Source organism: Mauremys mutica, chromosome 4 (assembly GCF_020497125.1).
Source record: "Mauremys mutica isolate MM-2020 ecotype Southern chromosome 4, ASM2049712v1, whole genome shotgun sequence".
Taxonomy (NCBI): Eukaryota; Metazoa; Chordata; order Testudines; family Geoemydidae; genus Mauremys; species Mauremys mutica.
This window is the reverse complement of record NC_059075.1, coordinates 42785810-42804078: the sequence shown is the minus strand read 5'-3', so window position 1 is coordinate 42804078 and position 18269 is coordinate 42785810. Positions and strand designations below refer to the sequence as shown.

General features: G+C 47.3%; 2 protein-coding genes across 5 annotated transcripts in view; one reads left to right on the top strand and one right to left on the bottom strand.

The window, feature by feature from the left end:
- The first annotated feature begins 3981 nt into the window (after nucleotides 1-3981).
- On the top strand, nucleotides 3982-13031 carry EIF2B2 (eukaryotic translation initiation factor 2B subunit beta). 3 transcript variants are annotated; one of them, XM_045013580.1, is made up of 8 exons: nucleotides 3988-4454; nucleotides 5500-5620; nucleotides 6616-6764; nucleotides 8195-8358; nucleotides 8722-8817; nucleotides 9818-9955; nucleotides 10661-10727; nucleotides 12504-13031. In XM_045013580.1, the coding sequence occupies exons 1-8, from the start codon at nucleotides 4292-4294 to the stop codon at nucleotides 12659-12661; spliced, it is 1056 nt and encodes a 351-aa protein (XP_044869515.1). In that variant the 5' UTR covers nucleotides 3988-4291; the 3' UTR covers nucleotides 12662-13031. The 3 variants fall into 3 exon arrangements, with proteins under 3 accessions (XP_044869517.1, XP_044869515.1, XP_044869516.1); XM_045013581.1 differs by lacking the exon at nucleotides 3988-4454 and adding an exon at nucleotides 4570-4714; XM_045013582.1 differs by lacking the exon at nucleotides 9818-9955 and having other exon boundaries at nucleotides 3982-4454.
- A 773-nt stretch (nucleotides 13032-13804) lies between these two features.
- The window catches only part of MLH3 (mutL homolog 3), a 28044-nt gene continuing 23579 nt past the window's right edge, over nucleotides 13805-18269 (bottom strand). For both annotated transcript variants that reach the window (XM_045013578.1, XM_045013579.1), the window contains 4 exons: nucleotides 18059-18082; nucleotides 17742-17820; nucleotides 16313-16464; nucleotides 13805-14289 (listed from right to left, as the gene is read on the bottom strand). In XM_045013578.1, the coding sequence (XP_044869513.1) occupies nucleotides 14206-14289; nucleotides 16313-16464; nucleotides 17742-17820; nucleotides 18059-18082 (339 nt within the window). In that variant the 3' untranslated portion in view covers nucleotides 13805-14205. The remainder of the gene's footprint in view (nucleotides 14290-16312; nucleotides 16465-17741; nucleotides 17821-18058; nucleotides 18083-18269) is intronic.

The window sequence follows — 18269 nt, the reverse complement described above, 5'->3', positions numbered from 1 at the left end:
CCCATGAAGAGGAGCTCAGAGAGGAAAAGAAGGGAATAAAAATCCCTGACAAGGAGAAACTGTATCTCTGTGCTGCTTGGACTCCGGGAAGAAAAGGTTTTCTAGGCATCAGTAGGAGATCCCCAGCATTTAGCCTGGGACATATAAAGCTTGCTTATTATAGAAGCGTCTATTACATTTTGAAACTTAAGACTGTAACTCATTTGTGTGTGTATGTTTAACTGCTTTAACCTTTTTAATAACTCTGATTGCCTCTTCCTCATTAATACAATCTTTAGATAGTTCATTATAGGCTTGGCTACAAGCGTTATCTTTGGTGTGAGATCTAAGGGCATCTGACCTGAGGTAAGTGACTGGTTCTTTGGGACTAGGAGTAACCTGAATATTGTTGTGATTTTTGGTATAGAGAACCATCTATCACAAAGCCAAGCTTGCCTAGGTGACAAGATAGATGGGAGCAGAGGTGCTGATTTGCTGATTTTCCTGGGGGAGGAGGGTGTACTCAACCCCTGCTCAGCTGCAGGCCCTGCCCCCACTCCACCTCTTCCCCCAAGGCCCCTCCCCTGCCCTTGCTCCACCTCTTCCTGTCCCCCTTCTCCCTTTCCCCACCATAGCACCTCCTGCCCACCGCTGAACAGCTGATCAACAACAGGTGGGAGGCAGAGGAGCTGATTGGTGGGGCCTGCCAGTGGGTGCTCAGCACCCACTACTTTTTTCTGTGGGTGCAGTTGGCGCCTATAGACTGGAGTACCCCAGGGGACTGGCTGTGACTTCATGGTTACGCTGTTATAGTGACTGAGGCGTTTACACTTGACAGTTGGTGAAATTTAAGTATGGAACTCACAACCAATTTGGGGTTTGTGTCCTGCCTCTTAACAGTCTGCCCTGAGGTCGGTATTCATGCTCTTGAGCCACTGCAGGACAGCTTGACACCCACAAACGCTCCCCCTTTCTCCCCACCAATGTAGGCTCCACATCTTTCAGGGGGCCTACCTGGGAATCCCTATTCAATCTTCCTTCCTCTGTGACTACAGCACTTCCAGCCATTGGGATGAGTGCAGTGATAGAAGCAGTGAGACCCCTTCTGCTGTCCCCCTTCCTCTCAGGTTACTGCATCCCACTAGCATGCTGGACTGTCCCTTCCAGTTCCCATTCTAGCTATCTGGCAATTGGGAAGGGCTTTCTGGAAATGGGCTGGCAAAACTGAGAGGGGTGAAGGGGCTGGCTCAGAGCCAGCACAGCCTTGGCTAAGTCATTTCTCATCTGAAAACCAGCGATACTCACCTGCTACCCAGGGACCTCAGGAGGCCCCCCATTAATTAGCGTTAGTAATGTGCTCTGAGCTTCAGTAAGAGAAGCTGGGTCCCTATTATCTCTGTGTGGGGCAGGGATTCTGGGATGAGATGCAGCACCTCCTCCCCTATCCCATTTCTCCTCTCTCTTACTCCTCTACTGAGGGACTTTTGATGCTGAGGCTCCACTTACCCTCCCTGGGAACATTCCAGATGCGTTTTCTCAGGCAGTTTGTACTCTAGCCATTTCTTCCCACTGCTGATCCCGCCCCATCCCAGCTGAAATAACATCTAACAGCCTTAATCCAAAGCCTTGTTATTGCAGCAGAAAGTAGAGATACTGGGACTCAGAATGAATGGAAGGAGCAGCGAACAAGACTGGAAGCGGTTCCAAGTGGCATAGCCTCCAGAGACCCAAGGGAATGGGGCACAAGTCAGGCTGTCCCCACACTATATCTGCACAAGCCTTGCCAGAGACAGGCTGCAAGAACCCATGGGCTGGGAAGACAGCCTCAAGAGGAGATGGGCAGAGAGGGAAGTGACCTCAGGAATGTCTCACTCTGATGCCGCTATTAGGAATCGTGGGATTGTTACTATTTCCATCAGGGGACACCATGGGGATTGTGGGTAAAGAAAACAGAGCTTCTGAGAACTGGCAGGGCTGGACTGTGGGCAGGACATGTGATCCAAGGCCCTTCCTCCCACCTCCTTTTCAAATTAGCCCTGCAGAAGTCTTTGCCCATGGAGGTTCCCACAGGATGGACAATCCCAATCTCTTTCCCACCCCAATTCAGTTGTGGGGCCGGGGAAGGTCAGAATTCTTTTTGGCCAAAATCTGCCTTTGAAATGACAGTGAATGTCATGTGGGCAATGGAAAAGGATAAACTGCTACGAGCAGAATGTCAGCATTAGGCATTAAGGGATTCTAAAAGGGGAGTGAGAGAGCGTACCTAGCTTCCAACATGGCTTCCACCCTCCTCGCCCCAGCCTGTCTCTTCTCTCCTCTGCTGAGCAGACACTACACATCCACTCTGCTGTGCTCACAAGTGCTCTAGGCCGCTCCACCATGTGGAAGTATCCCTCTCCACACTAGTGAGACCCTGGAACTAACCAACAGGTCCTACTCTGTCCCTTCCAAGGCAACCAATGAATTAAACAGCACCTCGGCACCACTTTGACTCGCATTTTGAATGTGTAGATTAAATGGCAGTTTGCCCACAATCACCCACATCTTCAATAGGCTAGCTCAGTCACAGTGTTTCTCAAATGCGGCCACCGTGGCTGCATGCGGCCACCAGGGCCTTTTCTTGCGACCACAGCCTACTGGTCCGGGAGGTGGGGGTACAAAGCAGTGGCCCCTCTCCCAGGGCTACTAACAGCGGTTGGGTCCTGCCCCCCTCTGGAGACAGAAATGCTGGAGGTGCAGGCAGCTGGTGCAACCACAATAGCAAAAGAAACAACAAAAAAGACAAGAACCATGCGAAGCACCTTATTTGTGTGTCTATTCCGTTTATGTTCGGTAAAGAATAGAGACAACTGTAAATTACTTTTATTACTGAGTCTAAAAAACACTACATAAATAAATTATAGTGATTTGGACATCTATATATGCATATTTATTTGTTTTTCCTAAAGTTAATTAAATATTTTAGGAAAAATTGTCAGTATCGCCACCAACCAGAGTTGGTGGCCGCACTCTGAGGCCACCAAAACATTTGTCGTAAGAATCCCTGGTCTAGGGAGATGACAGTGCCCAGTATGTAAGACCCTAACTGTATCTGAGCAGTTACAACTCAGCTCAAGAGTATTTGTTATACTTTGACACCTGCAGACTTTCTGGAGCACTGCTCTACAGAAAGTGCGGTGTGGGGGTCACAATGCCATTTCTTTTATACCAATTAGCTAAGTCTCTCACCCTTCTCTCAGGCTGCAAACATAAGTTAGACAAAAGAGCACCCTGAGTTGTGAATGAGAGCCCTCTTATGGACGACTGGGGTTTACTTCCCCTCTACCTCTTCTGGGCATTTGGGGCTTGCTCCCCTACTCCTTCACCTCAAATCTATGGGCCTTTAGGGCTCATTCCCTTACCGCATCCCTGGGTCTTTGGGTCTTTCTTCCCTTTGTCATGTCCACTATGTTATTTGGTCCTTGACCCCCACATACCTCAGGCACATGGGGCTCACTTTGTGCACCCCCTATGTCCCACACATGTGCAGAATTCCCAACAGTCCCAGGTTCCACAGGACTGTTTCTTTTTCACCCACAACCTTGCCCCATCCCAATGGAAAAGGAACATTTCCCACATTCAGGGCAGCTTGGGGAGCAGAGGTGCAGTTAGCTCTGGGCACTCAAACCAAGTGGTGTTGCAACTTGGGACGCAGAGTCACAGCGCCACTCAGGTTTGGTCTGTCCCTCTGCTGTCTCCGTCAGGGTGGCCAGGCTAAATTTCAGCATCATTGCAACCCCATGTGCAGTTGCAATATCATATTTGGCACAAGGGACAGAAAGGCTGAACCTCAGTGGTGCAGCATCCCACTTTAGCCACTTGAAATGTTGGGAGGTATGCACGTGGGGCTCCCTTCATACTTCCCCAGAATGCTCCCCATATCTCAGGCACGTAGGGGGTCTCTTCGCTCCTCCCCCCGGCACGTGTGTCTCACTTTGCCCCACGTGGACTCCAGGAAGCCTCCCTAGCTCCAGCACCCCGGCAGACTCTACACGGCCAGACTCGGGGGAGGGCCCTGGAATGACGCTAGTCAGAGGTCACAGCCTCTAGACGGAAAACATTGCAACCCACTTCCCCCTTGCGAAATCGGCGCACGAGACACGCCTCGACCTTCTCGGTGATTGGCTTAACGGCCTGGAGTGGACGAGAAGAGAATGGCTCTCGGCCAATAGCAGTAGACACAGGCGGAAGTGGTCCGTGCCTGACCTATGTCCGGGTGGAAGTGGTGCCCTCGATCCCACAGTTCCGACCTCGGTTCGCTCCCGCCGCCAAGATGCCGGGCGCGGTCGAGAAGGAGTCGGAGTTGTCGGAGCGGATCGAGGCCTTCGTGGCGCGGCTGAAGCGGGGCGGGGAGCGGCTCAGCTCGGAGGAGGCGGCGCGGCAGACGGTGGGGCTGCTGCGGAAGATCATCGGCCATGGGCGCTGGGGCAGCGCGGGTGAGGCGGGGCGGGCAGCGGCGGTCCCGCGGGAGCCCTTGGCTGGGAATCCCCCTCCGGGGCGCTGGTGTCCCCGCAGCCTGCGCCAGCTCCCTGCCCTCGAGCGGCGCCCGGGCTCGTTTCCCCAGCGATGGGCGCCCCCGGCCCCATCTCGCTGACAAGGGGCTTCCCTGAGCCGCAGCCGGGATTCTCCCTCTCCGTAGGACTCGGCGCCGCTCGGCCCCCAGATGCTTCCTCCCAGCCACAGGCTCGCGCTCGAGGTTCCTGGCACTCGCAGTGATTATCCCTCCGTCCGCCCTGAAATCACGGCTTGTCCCAGGGGTTAGCTCTTTAATGAGCCCCCCCTCTGGCTTTGATAGGAAACATTCTCTGCAAAATGAATGTCTGCCGCCCACCACGGCCCTGGATTTGGGATACTTCCCTCTGAATACGAGTCTCCTCTCACCCCCGCCTTTCCGTGAGCCCCGCTGGATTTCTCTCTCCCTGCTGGTATTTGCAGATCTTCCCAATTCAGTATGCTCTGTTAAATAAGACCAGAGCTAATGCTGATACATGCAGTACCCAGCAGCTGGATTTCCCTCTCTTCCCAGTGCTTCACTATTTATGATCCTTTGAACAGTTCCTAGAATGTGTGACATCCAAACCACTTTGACTTAGCTTTGTGAGTGGGATTTAGTGATACACTGCATGAAATATTTTAGTAAAAATCCCATCTCATCTATTGTCTTCACCTCATGCACTCATGTAGTAATATTACCTAAAAGCCCGTTAAGTTTGGAATGATCTCTCCTTTATAGGCCACCTGAAACTTTTTAATTTTTTTTTATTTTTTTGCTCATGGCTCTGTTATTTTCTAGATCATGGTACTAAGTTTTCTGTCTAAATATTTGTTCCCGTATGTTAGTAGCAATTGAAACAGGTGCACGGCTGTTGAAGGGTAGATTGGTTTTAAGCTGGTGTAGGGCCACTGGCTGTGGAGTTACTTGAGGCTGTGGCCAGGACCTGCTCTTGGAAGGATAGAGACTAAGCCATCCCCTTGTTTCAGGGGAGCTGATGGCGCTGATTCGGAAGGAGGGCAAGAGGATGACTGCAGCCCAGCCATCTGAGACCACTGTGGGAAACATGGTGCGGCGAGTGCTGAAGATCATTCGCGAGGAGTATGGCAGGTGAAGCTCTCCCTCCCCTTGCTGCCTGTGTGTATCCCTCTCAGTGATCTGGGAGAAGATCTTCCTGACAGGATCATTTGGATCCTGTATGGTGTCTTCTCTTTGCTGCTCCTGTGAGACCTCTTCAGGAGTCTAAAAGAGAGGTCTGTCCTCCCTGTGTCAAAGATTTTCCTTCAAGGTTAAACTCCTTTAATTCCTTTCTAGGAAGATTTGTAGCCCCAATGAGCCTTGTGGTTTCCCTGCTACTGACAATGTTTCCTCTAGTATGTGTTACTGCTGTGTGAACCCTCCCTCTGCTGCAGATCTCTCTGTGTTCTGATCCTGTATTGCACATGCTGTTCTCTCCCCACTTTCCCAGGAGAGTGAGTTCTGTTGGAGCAGCAGCCTTGAGCCAGGTTGTTCCATGTGCCTCCTGCAGCTTTCAAAGTTTACTTACATAGCTTTCAGAAGGTACAGTTATTGGCAAAGCTTCAGGTAGCTTTCTGCCACAAACAGCTCTGGAGCACAATTGTCAACTTTCACACAGTAAATAAGTACTCCGACTTTCACAATAAACCAAAAATCAAGCTAATCCCATTTCAAAACAAGGCCAAAACAAGCCAATCCCTAAGAACCTGCAGCACTTTGTGTCTAGACTGTGGTGGGCCTGTTGTGCACCCCTGACTTTCTCTCCCCCCCCCCCCCGCTTGCCAGGAGCTGATCAAAAAAAGAAGCAACAAGCTACAAGCCAAAAACTAGCCAACAAGCAACTCACAAGCCAATTAAGCCAAAAACAAGCCCAATTTCTGCCTTTTTTTCACAGATTTGGCATGTCCACTCTGGAGGCTGTTTGACAAAGTAGGTTTAGCCCTCTTATCTGACCCCTAATAAGTAAGGCCCCTTATTTCTCTGCTGTGGAAGGACAGTGAAGCCTATGGAAGAGGCTGCTTTTGAGCTACATCAGGTTGTTTACTTGTGCTCCTTTCTTGCTGTGATGGGCTGTGTTCTCTCCATAGGCTCCATGGGCGCAGTGAAGAGAGTGACCAGCAGGAGTCACTGCACAAGCTTCTGACCTCTGGAGGGCTCAGTGAGGACTTCAACACTCCCTATCCCCCACTCAGGGCTAATGTGATTGAAGCTATTAGTGAGCTGCTAATAGAGCTGGGTAGGAGATGAACTAAAACTATTCTATCACCCAGTGGGAGAGCACGCTGCTCATGGGATTAGGGATGGGGAAGAAACAGTTCCCAGTTTGAATGGAAAGGATGGGGAGCTGTGAGACTCAGTCTTGCAGAATGTGTGTACCGGAAGCAGCACACAGGGATCCCTTCCTGTGTGGTCCTGTGAGGAAAGTAGAACAATATCAAGTATGCACCTTCTGGAAACAGGCAAAATTCAGCCCTGTGCTGTTTACACTCAAGGCTTTGAAAGAATCTGAGCAGAGCCCTTCCTCCAACTAACTAAGATGGAGCCATGGTGTGCTCAGGACAGGGATGGACCCTGGAGACAGACTTCTGTCCTGCAGGGAACAGAATTAAATATTTTCCCCTGCACTTCTTCCCTGGTGGATGCATTGCAAGGATTGTCTCTGCAGCCAAGGAGATCTGCATGCAGCACCTGAGACAGCTAGGAGGGTTGCGATGAGCCTCCCAAACTCCACTCTGCACATGGTACAGCATTCTGCTTCAGTTCTCCTTCCGAACAGGTCATCAAGGTGGCCAGAGAGGATGTCTCAGGAGGGGTTTTAATATTTACATATTGTACCCGGCGCAGTCTGAGTGCTACTATACAGACATGTAGAAAGAGAACATCTCATCTGAAAAGCTTACAATTTAAAAAGACTCGGGATGGGGAGAAGGATACAGTGTATATGCAGAGACCAGTGTGACTGTCTTCTACATCTGTCCACAGATCAGCAACCATCTGTCTTGAGGATTAAGTTGCTTGGCAACCCCTCTCCACATTCAGTACTGCAGGCTATAACTTCCTCATGCATCTCCCATTCTGGCACCAAGAGCTAGTCTGTGGGCAGGGTGGCCACCATGGCTGATGCTAGTCCTTTCCTCTCCCATTATGATGAGGATTTTCAATATGCCTTACTTTCCTGGTCAGTTTGGGAGCCTATGGAGGTCAGGGTGTGGTGCCCTTTGTGCTGCCACAAGGTACATACAGCCAGGCTCTAGCTTGATCCCAGCTGGTGCAGGGGCTGGAGAACTGAACTGATGCTCCTCCACCAATGGCCATGTTGCTGCCTGAGCTAAGGGTGATGTGACACAGAGCCTGGTTTGGGGGTGTGTGTGTCAGGTAATAACCTAGTTACCAAATTGGGGTCTCAGTGTTCAGATAAGGAATGGTGTGCCCTTTCATCAAGTTGGAGCTCAAACCCTCAGATGCTCTCCCTTCAAACCCAAAGCTCTAAAAAGTATGTTTTGGGGTTTTTTTGGCCTATGGGATAGCTCCAGGGAGAGGGAATTGCAGTTGTGTGCTGTGGCAGAGGGCTTGTGCCCTTTCCTGTTGGTGCGGTCTGTGGCAGGAATCAGCATGGCAGGTGTTAGGCCTGACTCTCCTCTCACGGCTGGATGGCTTCCCTTGCAGAGGGCACCACTGATAACATTGCGATGCAGGCACTGGAGCACATCCATTCCAATGAGGTGATCATGACCATTGGCTACTCTCGCACCGTCGAGGCTTTTCTGAAGGAGGCAGCACGCAAGCGGAAATTCCATGTCATTGTGGCGGAGTGTGCGCCTTTCTGCCAGGTAGGACCCTGGTTGGCCATGTTCTCCAGGTTGTGCCTGTGGTATCTGTGCAGTGCTTTTATCTGCCTTAGGAGTAGCAGGTGTAGAAATAACAGGTACTTCTGTTCAGCATAAGAGAGTGACCAGGCTGCCCCAAGAAACGTTGAGATTGCTGGCTGAGGCCAAGAAGTTGGGGAAACTTCTTGCCTGTCCCACCAGTGATTTAGAGGATAGCATATGTGCTATATCACTGGCAAATATCTGGCTCAGATAATGTAACTTCTGGCTTGATTTGAGTGTGCCTGGCATTGCATCAAGTCCAGCTCAGGAGCTTCCTTGTCTGGTTCCTCTTAAGGAACTCACCAGAGTCTCTCTCTTCTGTAGGGTCATGAAATGGCCGTCCGTCTGTCCAAAGAGGAGATTGAAACCACTGTCATGAGCGATGCAGCCATCTTTGCTGTCATGTCTCGAGTCAACAAGGTAGGTTTTTTTGGGGGGTGGGGTGGGGGGGCAGTAGTGGGGTTCTGGTGCTCAGGTCTTATAGGGCCATCCATAGGCAGTGTCAAGTGAGTTTGCTTCCCCTATCAAAATCCTCAAAGAGCTTGGAGAGAGGTGGCTAGAGAGGTCTCAGGAGGGGTTTTAATATTTACATATTGTACCCAGCACAATATGAGTGCTACTATACAGACATGTAGAAAGAGAACCCCTCCCCTGAAAAGCTTACAATTTAAAAAGACTGGGGATGGGGAGCAGGATACAATGTACATGCAGAGACCAGTGTGACTGACCACACTGGGACACTTCCACTGGGAGTCTCAACTTACTCCCAGCTGCCCCTCACCTGCGTGGCTAAATTTCCAGGATGCATTAGAACAAACAGTGATGCTGAGTGGAGGCAGAGTTGCTCTGAGACAGACATTTAGAGCCTGGTGAGACAAAGGGTTGACGCCAGCCTTTTTTTTTTTTTTTTAAATACAAAAAAACAAACCCCAAACGTGCCCATCCCCAGAGTGGGAAGCACTGCGTCCCTGCCTGGAGCACAAATCACATGGTAGGCAGCATGCCAGCCCTTGGCAGGGTGTCAGAAAATGGCTGCTGGACATCCTGAGCTCGGACTGCTTTCCTCACTATCATGTGGAGATGAGAATAGGGCCCCACAGCCCTCCAATGAATGCCTGCTAGTCTTCTAACTTCCACTTGGCAGGTCTGACAGTTCTGGGTGCTGTTCTAGTTAGAGGAAAACTTTTGTGCAGAGCCAGTCCCAGATGGAACAGATCCAGCACCCTACTGAGCTAGAATCCCAGCCTTTCACTATCTGTCTAGTCAGTGTAATGCCCTCTTGCTGTGATGTATATAGATGGTGGGAACCTGCATCCCCTAGCCCCAGCATGGTCTGAGCCAGTAGCCCAGGATTTGGAGCTCCATTTCTCTGCCTGTCTGTTCACTGCAGAGTGCTCTAATACTAATTTGTACTTGGAAGGTGATCATTGGTACGAAGACAATCTTGGCCAATGGGGCACTGATCGCTGTAAGTGGGACTCATACCCTGGCACTGGCAGCTAAACACCACTCCACTCCCCTCATTGTCTGTGCACCCATGTTCAAGCTTTCACCGCAGGTAGGTGCAGCAACTTTGATTACAGCATCTGCTCTGTCTCGTGGCAAATAGGGGGACCTATATTGCTCATGAAAGAGAGGAATGGATAGCATTGATTGGCTAGAATACAGGTTGGCAACCCAGAAGGCTTCTACCAACCCTAATGCACCTTGATCCTAACGCAAGGATGCCCCTGCCCCATTGATACACCTCCCCACAACAGCTCTACTGATGCAGATAAGGCCTTTGTTCCAGCACAGATTGCCAGATACGCTGAATGGTGGGCTCTTATGATATAGACCAACATCCACTAGAGACTGAGAGTTACCATATTCATTTCACTTAATCCAGTGGTGATTTGAACTCACATCTTCAGAGGCAGAAGGAGATGTTTTAGGACTTTCCTTCTCTGCTTTTTTGCTATTGTAATATGGATCCTGTCTCAAGTCACTAAAGAGCAGCTCGGGGCACTCATGTCTCTCTCCTCTCTTGACCTACCAGGCTATCCTGCAGAGCAGCCAGAATCTAAGCAGGCATAAAGGAACCAGGAATGTATGCCAAGCATATTCCAGTCTGAGGCTGCAGGCAATTGCTGTACACTCTACAAACCTAAGCTGTGAAGCACTTACTTTCCTCTGCTCAGTCCCTTCCAGCACTTATGCTCCAGCTCCATATGGTATAATGGGGATGGGTGGTCTCTTCTGACGCTATTGCTCTTTCTTCCAGTTCCCTAATGAAGAGGATTCATTCTACAAGTTTGTCTCTCCACAAGAAGTGCTGCCATTCACAGAAGGTACTGGTCCTCTTTAGAGCAGGTTTTTGAAGGGGAACTAGCTGTGTTGACCCCAGGCAGCAGGAACCGGGATCCTGTCTCGCATATTTAAAGATGGAATTACCTTGTAACCAAGGGCAGGAAACCCTGCCCATTGTCTTAAACTCTGAAATGACTCTGACCACTGTCCTAGTTTACATGGTACTTGGCTAATGGGAGGAATGGAACAGGGCTTCTTCTGAACTCCATTCTTGCAGTTGGGTTCCTGCCCTATTAAACGCTTCCTTATACAGGTAGTAATTTAAAAAAATAATTTAAAAAATCAAGGTTCTGATGGTGACTGCCTGCTGGTGGGCGGAACAGACCTAGCACAGTAGCAGAGAAACCAAACTAGTTTCTGTGTAGTGCTCATAAGTAGTGTTACTTCTTGGAACATAAAACTCCAGAAATACTATATGGATTATTACCACTGGCTGACATAGTTTTGTTTCTGCCCTGGAGCTTCTGAGGCCAGGTTACTGTGTGCAATTCTGGTCTCCCATGTTTAAGATGAATTCAAACTGGAACAGGTGCAGAGAACGGCTACTAGGATAATCAGAGGAATGGAGAATCTGCCTTACAAGAAAAGATCATAAAGAGCTTGGCTTGTTTTGCCTAACAAAGGTTGCAGGGAGATATGATTGCTTTCTATAAAATACATCAGAGGACCAAACACCAGGCCGTGAAAGGACTGAAGTTAAATGCCAATGTTGTCACAAGAACAAATGAATATAAACTGGACCTCCACAAGCTTAGGTTTGAAATTAGATTAATGTTTGTAACCATCAGAAGAGTGAAATTCTGGAACAGCCTTCCAAGGGGAGTAGTGGGGGGCAAAAACCCTAACTTGTTCAAGACTGAGCTTGATACGTTTATGGACGGGATGTTATGATGAGGTTGCCTACAATGGCATATGTCCCATCTACGACTACTATTAGCACATATCTCCAATGGCTGGAGATGGGACATGGCACAGAGTTATTCCAGCCAGTTCTTTCCCAGATGTCTGGCTACATGCTCATGGTCTAACTGATAACCATATTGGAGGGCAATGTGTGTCCCATTCTCCCCCCCGATCAGATTGGCAGAGATCGGGGGGCGGGAGAGGGGGGGATTGCCTTCTCCAGCAGTGTGGGGCACTAGTCACTTGCTTGTTTGAACTAGAATGAATGGTGGATTCTGTGTAACTTGAAGTCTTTAAATGAAGATTTGAGGACTTCAATAACTCAGCCAGAGGTTATGAGCATATTGCAGGAAGGGGTGGGTGAAGTTCTGTGGCCTGTGACATGTAGGAGGTAAGACTAGATGATCATGATGGTCCCTTTGGGCCTTAAATTCTGAGATTCCATCTTCAAAAAGATGGCAGCTCTGGTGCCCATTTACATAGCAACCAACCTTCCAAATCCATGTTTCTGTGCAGCAGGACCCCACAAGTGCAGGGCTAAGACAGTTTTGATTAAGGCTTTCATTGTGGCATTTTGCAGATTTTCTATCTGGAGGCTCTTCTGGTTAGCACCAGCAACAGCCATCAGCAGGGGCAAACTCTATCATTCTTATCCAAGACTAGGCTCTATACCCATAATTCAGATAAACCTACCATGGTTGGGGTTGTCTCGAATCTTGTTCTGCTATTTCAGTGCTGACTTTAGAGGTGGTGGGGTGAGGGTCACAACTTGTGCTCCAAGCAGTGTATGGTGAAGCCACACTCCACATCTTGTCCATTGCTCATCTCTAATACCATGACTGTTCCATTTTCAGGGGAGATCCTGTCAAAGATCAATGTTCACTGCCCAGTATTTGACTATGTTCCCCCAGAGCTCATTACTCTCTTCATCTCCAATATTGGGGGTAATGCACCCTCCTACATCTATCGCCTCATGAGTGAGCTCTACCATCCTGACGACCATGAACTCTAAGCTCTACTGGCTTGAAGTGCCTCAGTGTCCAGGCTCTTCCTACCTTGCTCTTTCAGAAGATCCAGCAGCTAAATAAATCCAGGGCTACAGAGATGGGGGTGACTGTCTTCAAAAGGAAACATCTGCATGGAGTATAATGTTTCCACCCTAGCCAAGAGCAGAGATCTACACCTGGCTTTGCTTCTGTCACTTGTATTACAAGGCACATGGAGCAGTTTTTAAACCATTTGATTTTTGGAACCTGTTGTTGCCATTCTTGTATATCTCCACTGAAGTTCTGGTTCAATGATGGACCGGGTATAAATGGAATTCTCTGTTGCCCCTAAGCTGCATTACCTTAGTGTGCTACAATAAAGACTGCTTGTAGTGATCTCTGCTGTTGGCTTATTTTCTACACAAGAATAAAATGCTTATTCTTCAAACAGTAGCAGCACACTGGCCCCAGTAGTGCGCTGCTGTTGTAGCAAGATGGCTGTAGTTCCTTTGGTGGATGCAAACTGAAAAGCCTTCTATTACAAACCAAAGGCCTTAGAGTGAATTCTCTTTAGCTGTCTCTGGCAATATGACAGCTCTTTTAACAGTGCACAGCAACACTACATCACAGTTTAGGGTAAGAAGTGAAATATTTCCCTCCTCTAGTTTTGCTTAGACCGTAAAACCTGCTGGGCCAGGATTCTTGTTTTTAATTTAGGCACTTAAATCCTGTGTGTTATAGTAATGCCTAATAAGGAAATAGAAATTTGTAACATGACCCTCTTACTGGTATAGAAATAAACCCCAGTCTATTTAGAGCTAAAGGGTGAATTGAAGAGTGGAGGCAGAATAAAATTAGAATATGAGCAGGACTTCTTATTGCGAGAAGTGCTCTAAGATCCTTAACTACCTCTTTTCCAGCAACCTCATGTTTCACTGAGAAGATAGCACCTGGCTATATTTTTGAGATCTCCCCTCCACCTGGAGGAAAAGGAGTGATGTGCTGTGAAAGCCACAGGCAAGAAAAGAAACAGCAAGCTGGGATTGCTCTGCTATTAGATGCTTAGTTGAATAAAGTGACACTTTTGGTTCTTTGATGGTCTGACTCTAAGTTTGCCTGCACAACCTTGCAGATGGTCTGTGCTCACTCTAGTGAGACATGAGCCTGAGGAAAGTGGTGTTGGTTTATTAATAAATACTTAGCCATCTACACTTTCAAGCATTGTAAATACATTAAAACCACCCTTCCGCTATGAGGAATCCTGCCATTCTCACAAGAAGGGAATTTAACACTTGCAAGTGTGAGACTCTTTCTATCCTTGAATAGCCAAGTCTGGGCACACAATATAATTTCTGAACATTGAAGCCTCTTCTCTGGACTATAGGAGCCTTCTCCTGCCACATTCCCACGGATTATCTTGACTCCTCAGAAGGTCAGCTGTGAAGGTAGTACTTCTGATACCGTCCTGGCTCAGGAGTTGCATCCAAGCAGCAACATTGGTTTCACGTTGCTGGCTGGAAGTATTAAGGGTTGTGTGACATCAATATTCCTGGAGGGTCTGGTTTTTAGCTCACACTTCCAAGTGCTGTCCTTGTTTCCCAAACAGCTGCCAGGCTCGGGCCATTCTCCGCAGTTTAGACAAATTAGGTTTAGGCTGGTAGGAGAAAAGAGAATTAATGAATTCATACAAAGTTTCATTAAGAGAAAAGGACTTCACTGACCTCCACAGTCCTTTCCCCACACAGAAAGATGCTCAAGTGTTTTATCAAATCTAATTTTAAATGTCCTCCGTGACTTCCAGTTTCACAATCTGATGCAGTTCCTTGGCAGCAGGGTGAATAAAAGTCAAGATTTTATTTTATTAAACATCAGATTTTTTTTTAAAATATACATCTTGCTAGTTCATTGGTTCTCATTTTAGGCTTAGGTGTTTTGTACTTGTTTCTTCCATTAGTTTCCTCACTGTTAGTAGAATTTCAGATTTTACATGTTTTTTCCTTAAGTCTCTCACTTAGAATGCTCATCTTTTCTGAAAATCACAAGCCCAGGGCCTCATTAACACCCTTACTGTAAGAACATAAAACTGATAAGCAAACTGTCCTTCCTATATTTGCAACCAGCACCACATTCTGATATAAACTGGCATGAATGAAGAAAGCTGAAATGCTTTGGTAAGGCTGTGCTCATAAATCACCTAAGTGCCTATATATAGGCATAGAAGTCTAATTTCATGCTCCTGCTTTTGAAATTTTTGGTCTGTGTGTATACAAAAATGGTTCATAATAACTTGTGTATTAAAAGTCTAAGTAACTTTTCATTGTTAACACTGAAGCAATTTTGTTCTGAAGTGAAATATTTTATGCCCCTAAGAGAAAAGTTTAATAAAAATACAATGTTTTAACTGCTGCTGCCGCTACACTTAAGCACGTTTAATTTTAAGCACAAGTGACCCCATTAAAGTAAACGGAGCTTCTCTTGTGAATAAAGTATCAGAGGGGTAGCCGTGTTAGTCTGGATCTGTAAAAGCAGCAAAGAGTCCTGTGCCACCTTATAGACTAACAGACATATTGGAGCATGAGCTGATCAGGATCATACTATTCAATTTATTTTTGTAAAATTCAAATACCCTATTGGAAATGGCATTTAAGAAAAATAATTCATTATATATTTTCATCTAAAGTTGCAATAGTACAAATTTTCAAATTAGTTTTACAAAACCTCAATCTGATTTTAGAAAATCACTCCACCTTGACTGGTCTCCTGATCTTCAGCCTAGATTTTCTTTCTTTATTTCATCCCAGATCTCTTGGTTATAACTCCTCATATCATCCTAAATAATTCCACCTTTCAAATAGATTTACCCATTCAGGCACACAGAGCAAATGTACTATTTCAGGCAGCCATTTCCTAAGAAACTGAATTATGAAAGAAGAGAAAAAGCAAAAGTACTGATCTGCTGTGGGCTATCCCATGTACTCAACATATTTAGGGAACAGCACACTTAGTAGGGAGCTTTAGAAAGGTGCACATTACTAGTTCTTCCCCCACCATTAGTTGTCCCTTAGCCGAACTAGACAGACTTAACTCGTATTCTCTCCTCATAAGTCTCCTGCAGTTCCCTGGCCATTTTTTTGTTGCTCTTCTTTGAATTCCCTCCAGTTTGTCCTTAGATGAGTTTAAAACAGTGTTTCAATTGCAGAGTATTACCAATAGTGTGACTCCCTAAGAAGATACAGGATAGCTGAATAACCATTGCCAGTGGCTGCTTACCAAGTCTGTACGACTTCAGGAAGAAATATGATAGGAAATGGCATGTTAACAGTAGGGTTCTAAAGGCAAATGTGCAATACACCATGTGAGTAGAATCTAAAATAGCATCTGGACATGCACTTTGTGCCCAGTGAGTTGCAGTCTTCATTTATATACAATACTGTGGGGAATAATACAGGAACGGTTAAGGGAGGGACAGGAGCTAGAAGTTTGTTTACATCACATGTGGTCAGTGGTCATTTCAGTCAGGATACCTCTGTTTGTATTAAGTGGTGGATACAGAGTGAGCTGTGTTATTGGTTGGTATGAAACTTGGATGAAAAGGCTTAGCAAGATTAAACGCATCTTTTCAGACAACCCACCCTGTTAGTTGTTTGCCTTTCTCTGCCCAGCACTTCACACTGTACCTGCTTTTCCTGCTTCAGGTGGTCTATGTCTGCAAGTGGCATCATGGAAGGTCTCCCATGAGCACACTGGAAAGGCAGCTGGCAAGAGGACAAAGCTTCAATAAGCTGGCAGCTCTCCTCCTTAGTCAAGCTGTCATTAAACTTAATAGCTCCTGAAAAGAGAAGTGAATTATAGCATGTGCTGGCAAGAGTTCAGCTCAGCTAACAAGCTCCTCTCTGGGAACTTTGGACAGCACAGCAAGTTAATATGGGGCAGCTCCCACTTCCTCCCCAACCCTGAGACCACAAACCAGCAGCACAGTACACTAGACTTCAGATTTAGCTCCACTTAATCAGACTTCCCCCAAGAAGCCTTCCTGGCGCACACAGACTAGCTTCTCCACAGCCTAAGTTGCTTAGTCTGGTCTGAGGCTACTAGATGGCAGGACAACTATTTCCTTGCTTCCTAGATGCTACAGTTGTTGCAGCTCAAGGCACGTGAGCAGCTTCCTCTGGAGCTGAAAACCAGGGCACTCCACAAATGAGGAGCTACCAAAGCAGAGAAAGACTGAATACCCACCCCCACATGCTACTTAGAGATTGAGTACCACCTCAGTAATCACCCGTTCTTTCCCACACCTGGGCATTTAATGCAACCACTGCCAATCCAGGCAGGATAGTAAGATCTCTCTGGTACTTTAACAATCTTTATCTTTCCTAAACACCAGAAGCCATGAGAATCTATGGTCTCATTTACTTCTCACCTTAACAGCTTGTATCCTGCAGTTCAGAGATGGCACTTGTCCTGCTCTTCTAGCTAAAAGAAATCTTGTATGCAGTCTGCCACTTGGAGACTCTAGTGATGTGCCATTGCAACAATGCTACCAATACACATTTGCCCTTTAGCCATGAGGGGAATGTTAATGCAATATGCAACATGTCTGCTGGCATGAAGGAGTTAGAATTACTGTAGCTTGCATTTGTGAGATCTGCTCACCTCCGTGGCTTCTGAAAGCCCAGAAGGTGAGTCAGATGTCCATCATGGATCTAGAGAACAAGCACTTCCAGGGTCTCCAGGACACCCTACACTGGGATTTCTACAACTTACCATTTGGGGCAGCCAAAAACGTGCTCTTTGAGAACAGGGCACTCCTTCTGCTCCCACAGAACTGTTGAATTAAAAGTTCTAGAGCTCATATGAACGATGTACATTAGGGCTCTATTTTGTCAGCATCTCGCATCTGAATAGGAATGTGGATAACAGCCACAAACAATGCAAATAGAGGCAGCATGTTCTGTCCTTGGCAGAGCTCTCCAAAAAGAGGGCAACTGCCTCCTGCCACCTAGTAGACACCCTGTCTCTAAAAGGTCAGACTCCTGCAACCCTTCAAAGTGCCATATTATGCCAGAGCCCCAGAAAGTATACTGTGGAGAAGTTCAGCTCACTTACCATGGCATGCCTGGGAAGCCAGCACCTTTAGAAAGGTTAGTGGGAGTGTCCCTTGTGCGCCTCCTGTGGTCTGCAACAGCTAAAAGTAGAAAGAGAACATGGTCCAACTTTCCAGTGAGTATGAAAAGGAAATAATAGTAACATTAGAGACGGAACAGATGAGGAAGACCTAGTAGGGCCCATCTGGTCCACATCTCCCCACTGTCAATCCATAAGAGCTAAAGGATGGTATTCTCCCAGGTTTTGTCCTGTCTCAAGCAACAAGACTTTCAGTAGAGAGCTACCCTGATCCACTTTAAAAGAAGAGCACTACTTACCTCAACTTGTTCTTGAATCAACTCCTGGAAAGCAAGAGGCAGAACAATCAATCACTTACTGTTTTTTCTGTCCTCACTTTTCCTATCTGCTGTCCCAACCTGGCCATATTTACTGTATCAGTTCCAAGTCACTCACTGTGATAAATAACCAAGAAGGATGGGCCAGTGGTTGGAGCACTAGCCTAGGCAGCGGGAGTCCAGGTTGAAGTCC

Bases quoted from the DNA above. Each gene is read 5' to 3' on its own strand.
- EIF2B2 (XM_045013580.1), top strand. From the start codon at position 4,292: ATGCCGGGCGCGGTCGAGAAGGAGTCGGAGTTGTCGGAGCGGATCGAG. The intron at 4,455-5,499 runs GTGAGGCGGGGC...CCCTTGTTTCAG, and splicing joins TGGGCGCTGGGGCAGCGCGG to GGGAGCTGATGGCGCTGATT. The intron at 6,765-8,194 runs GTAGGAGATGAA...CTTCCCTTGCAG, and splicing joins TGAGCTGCTAATAGAGCTGG to AGGGCACCACTGATAACATT.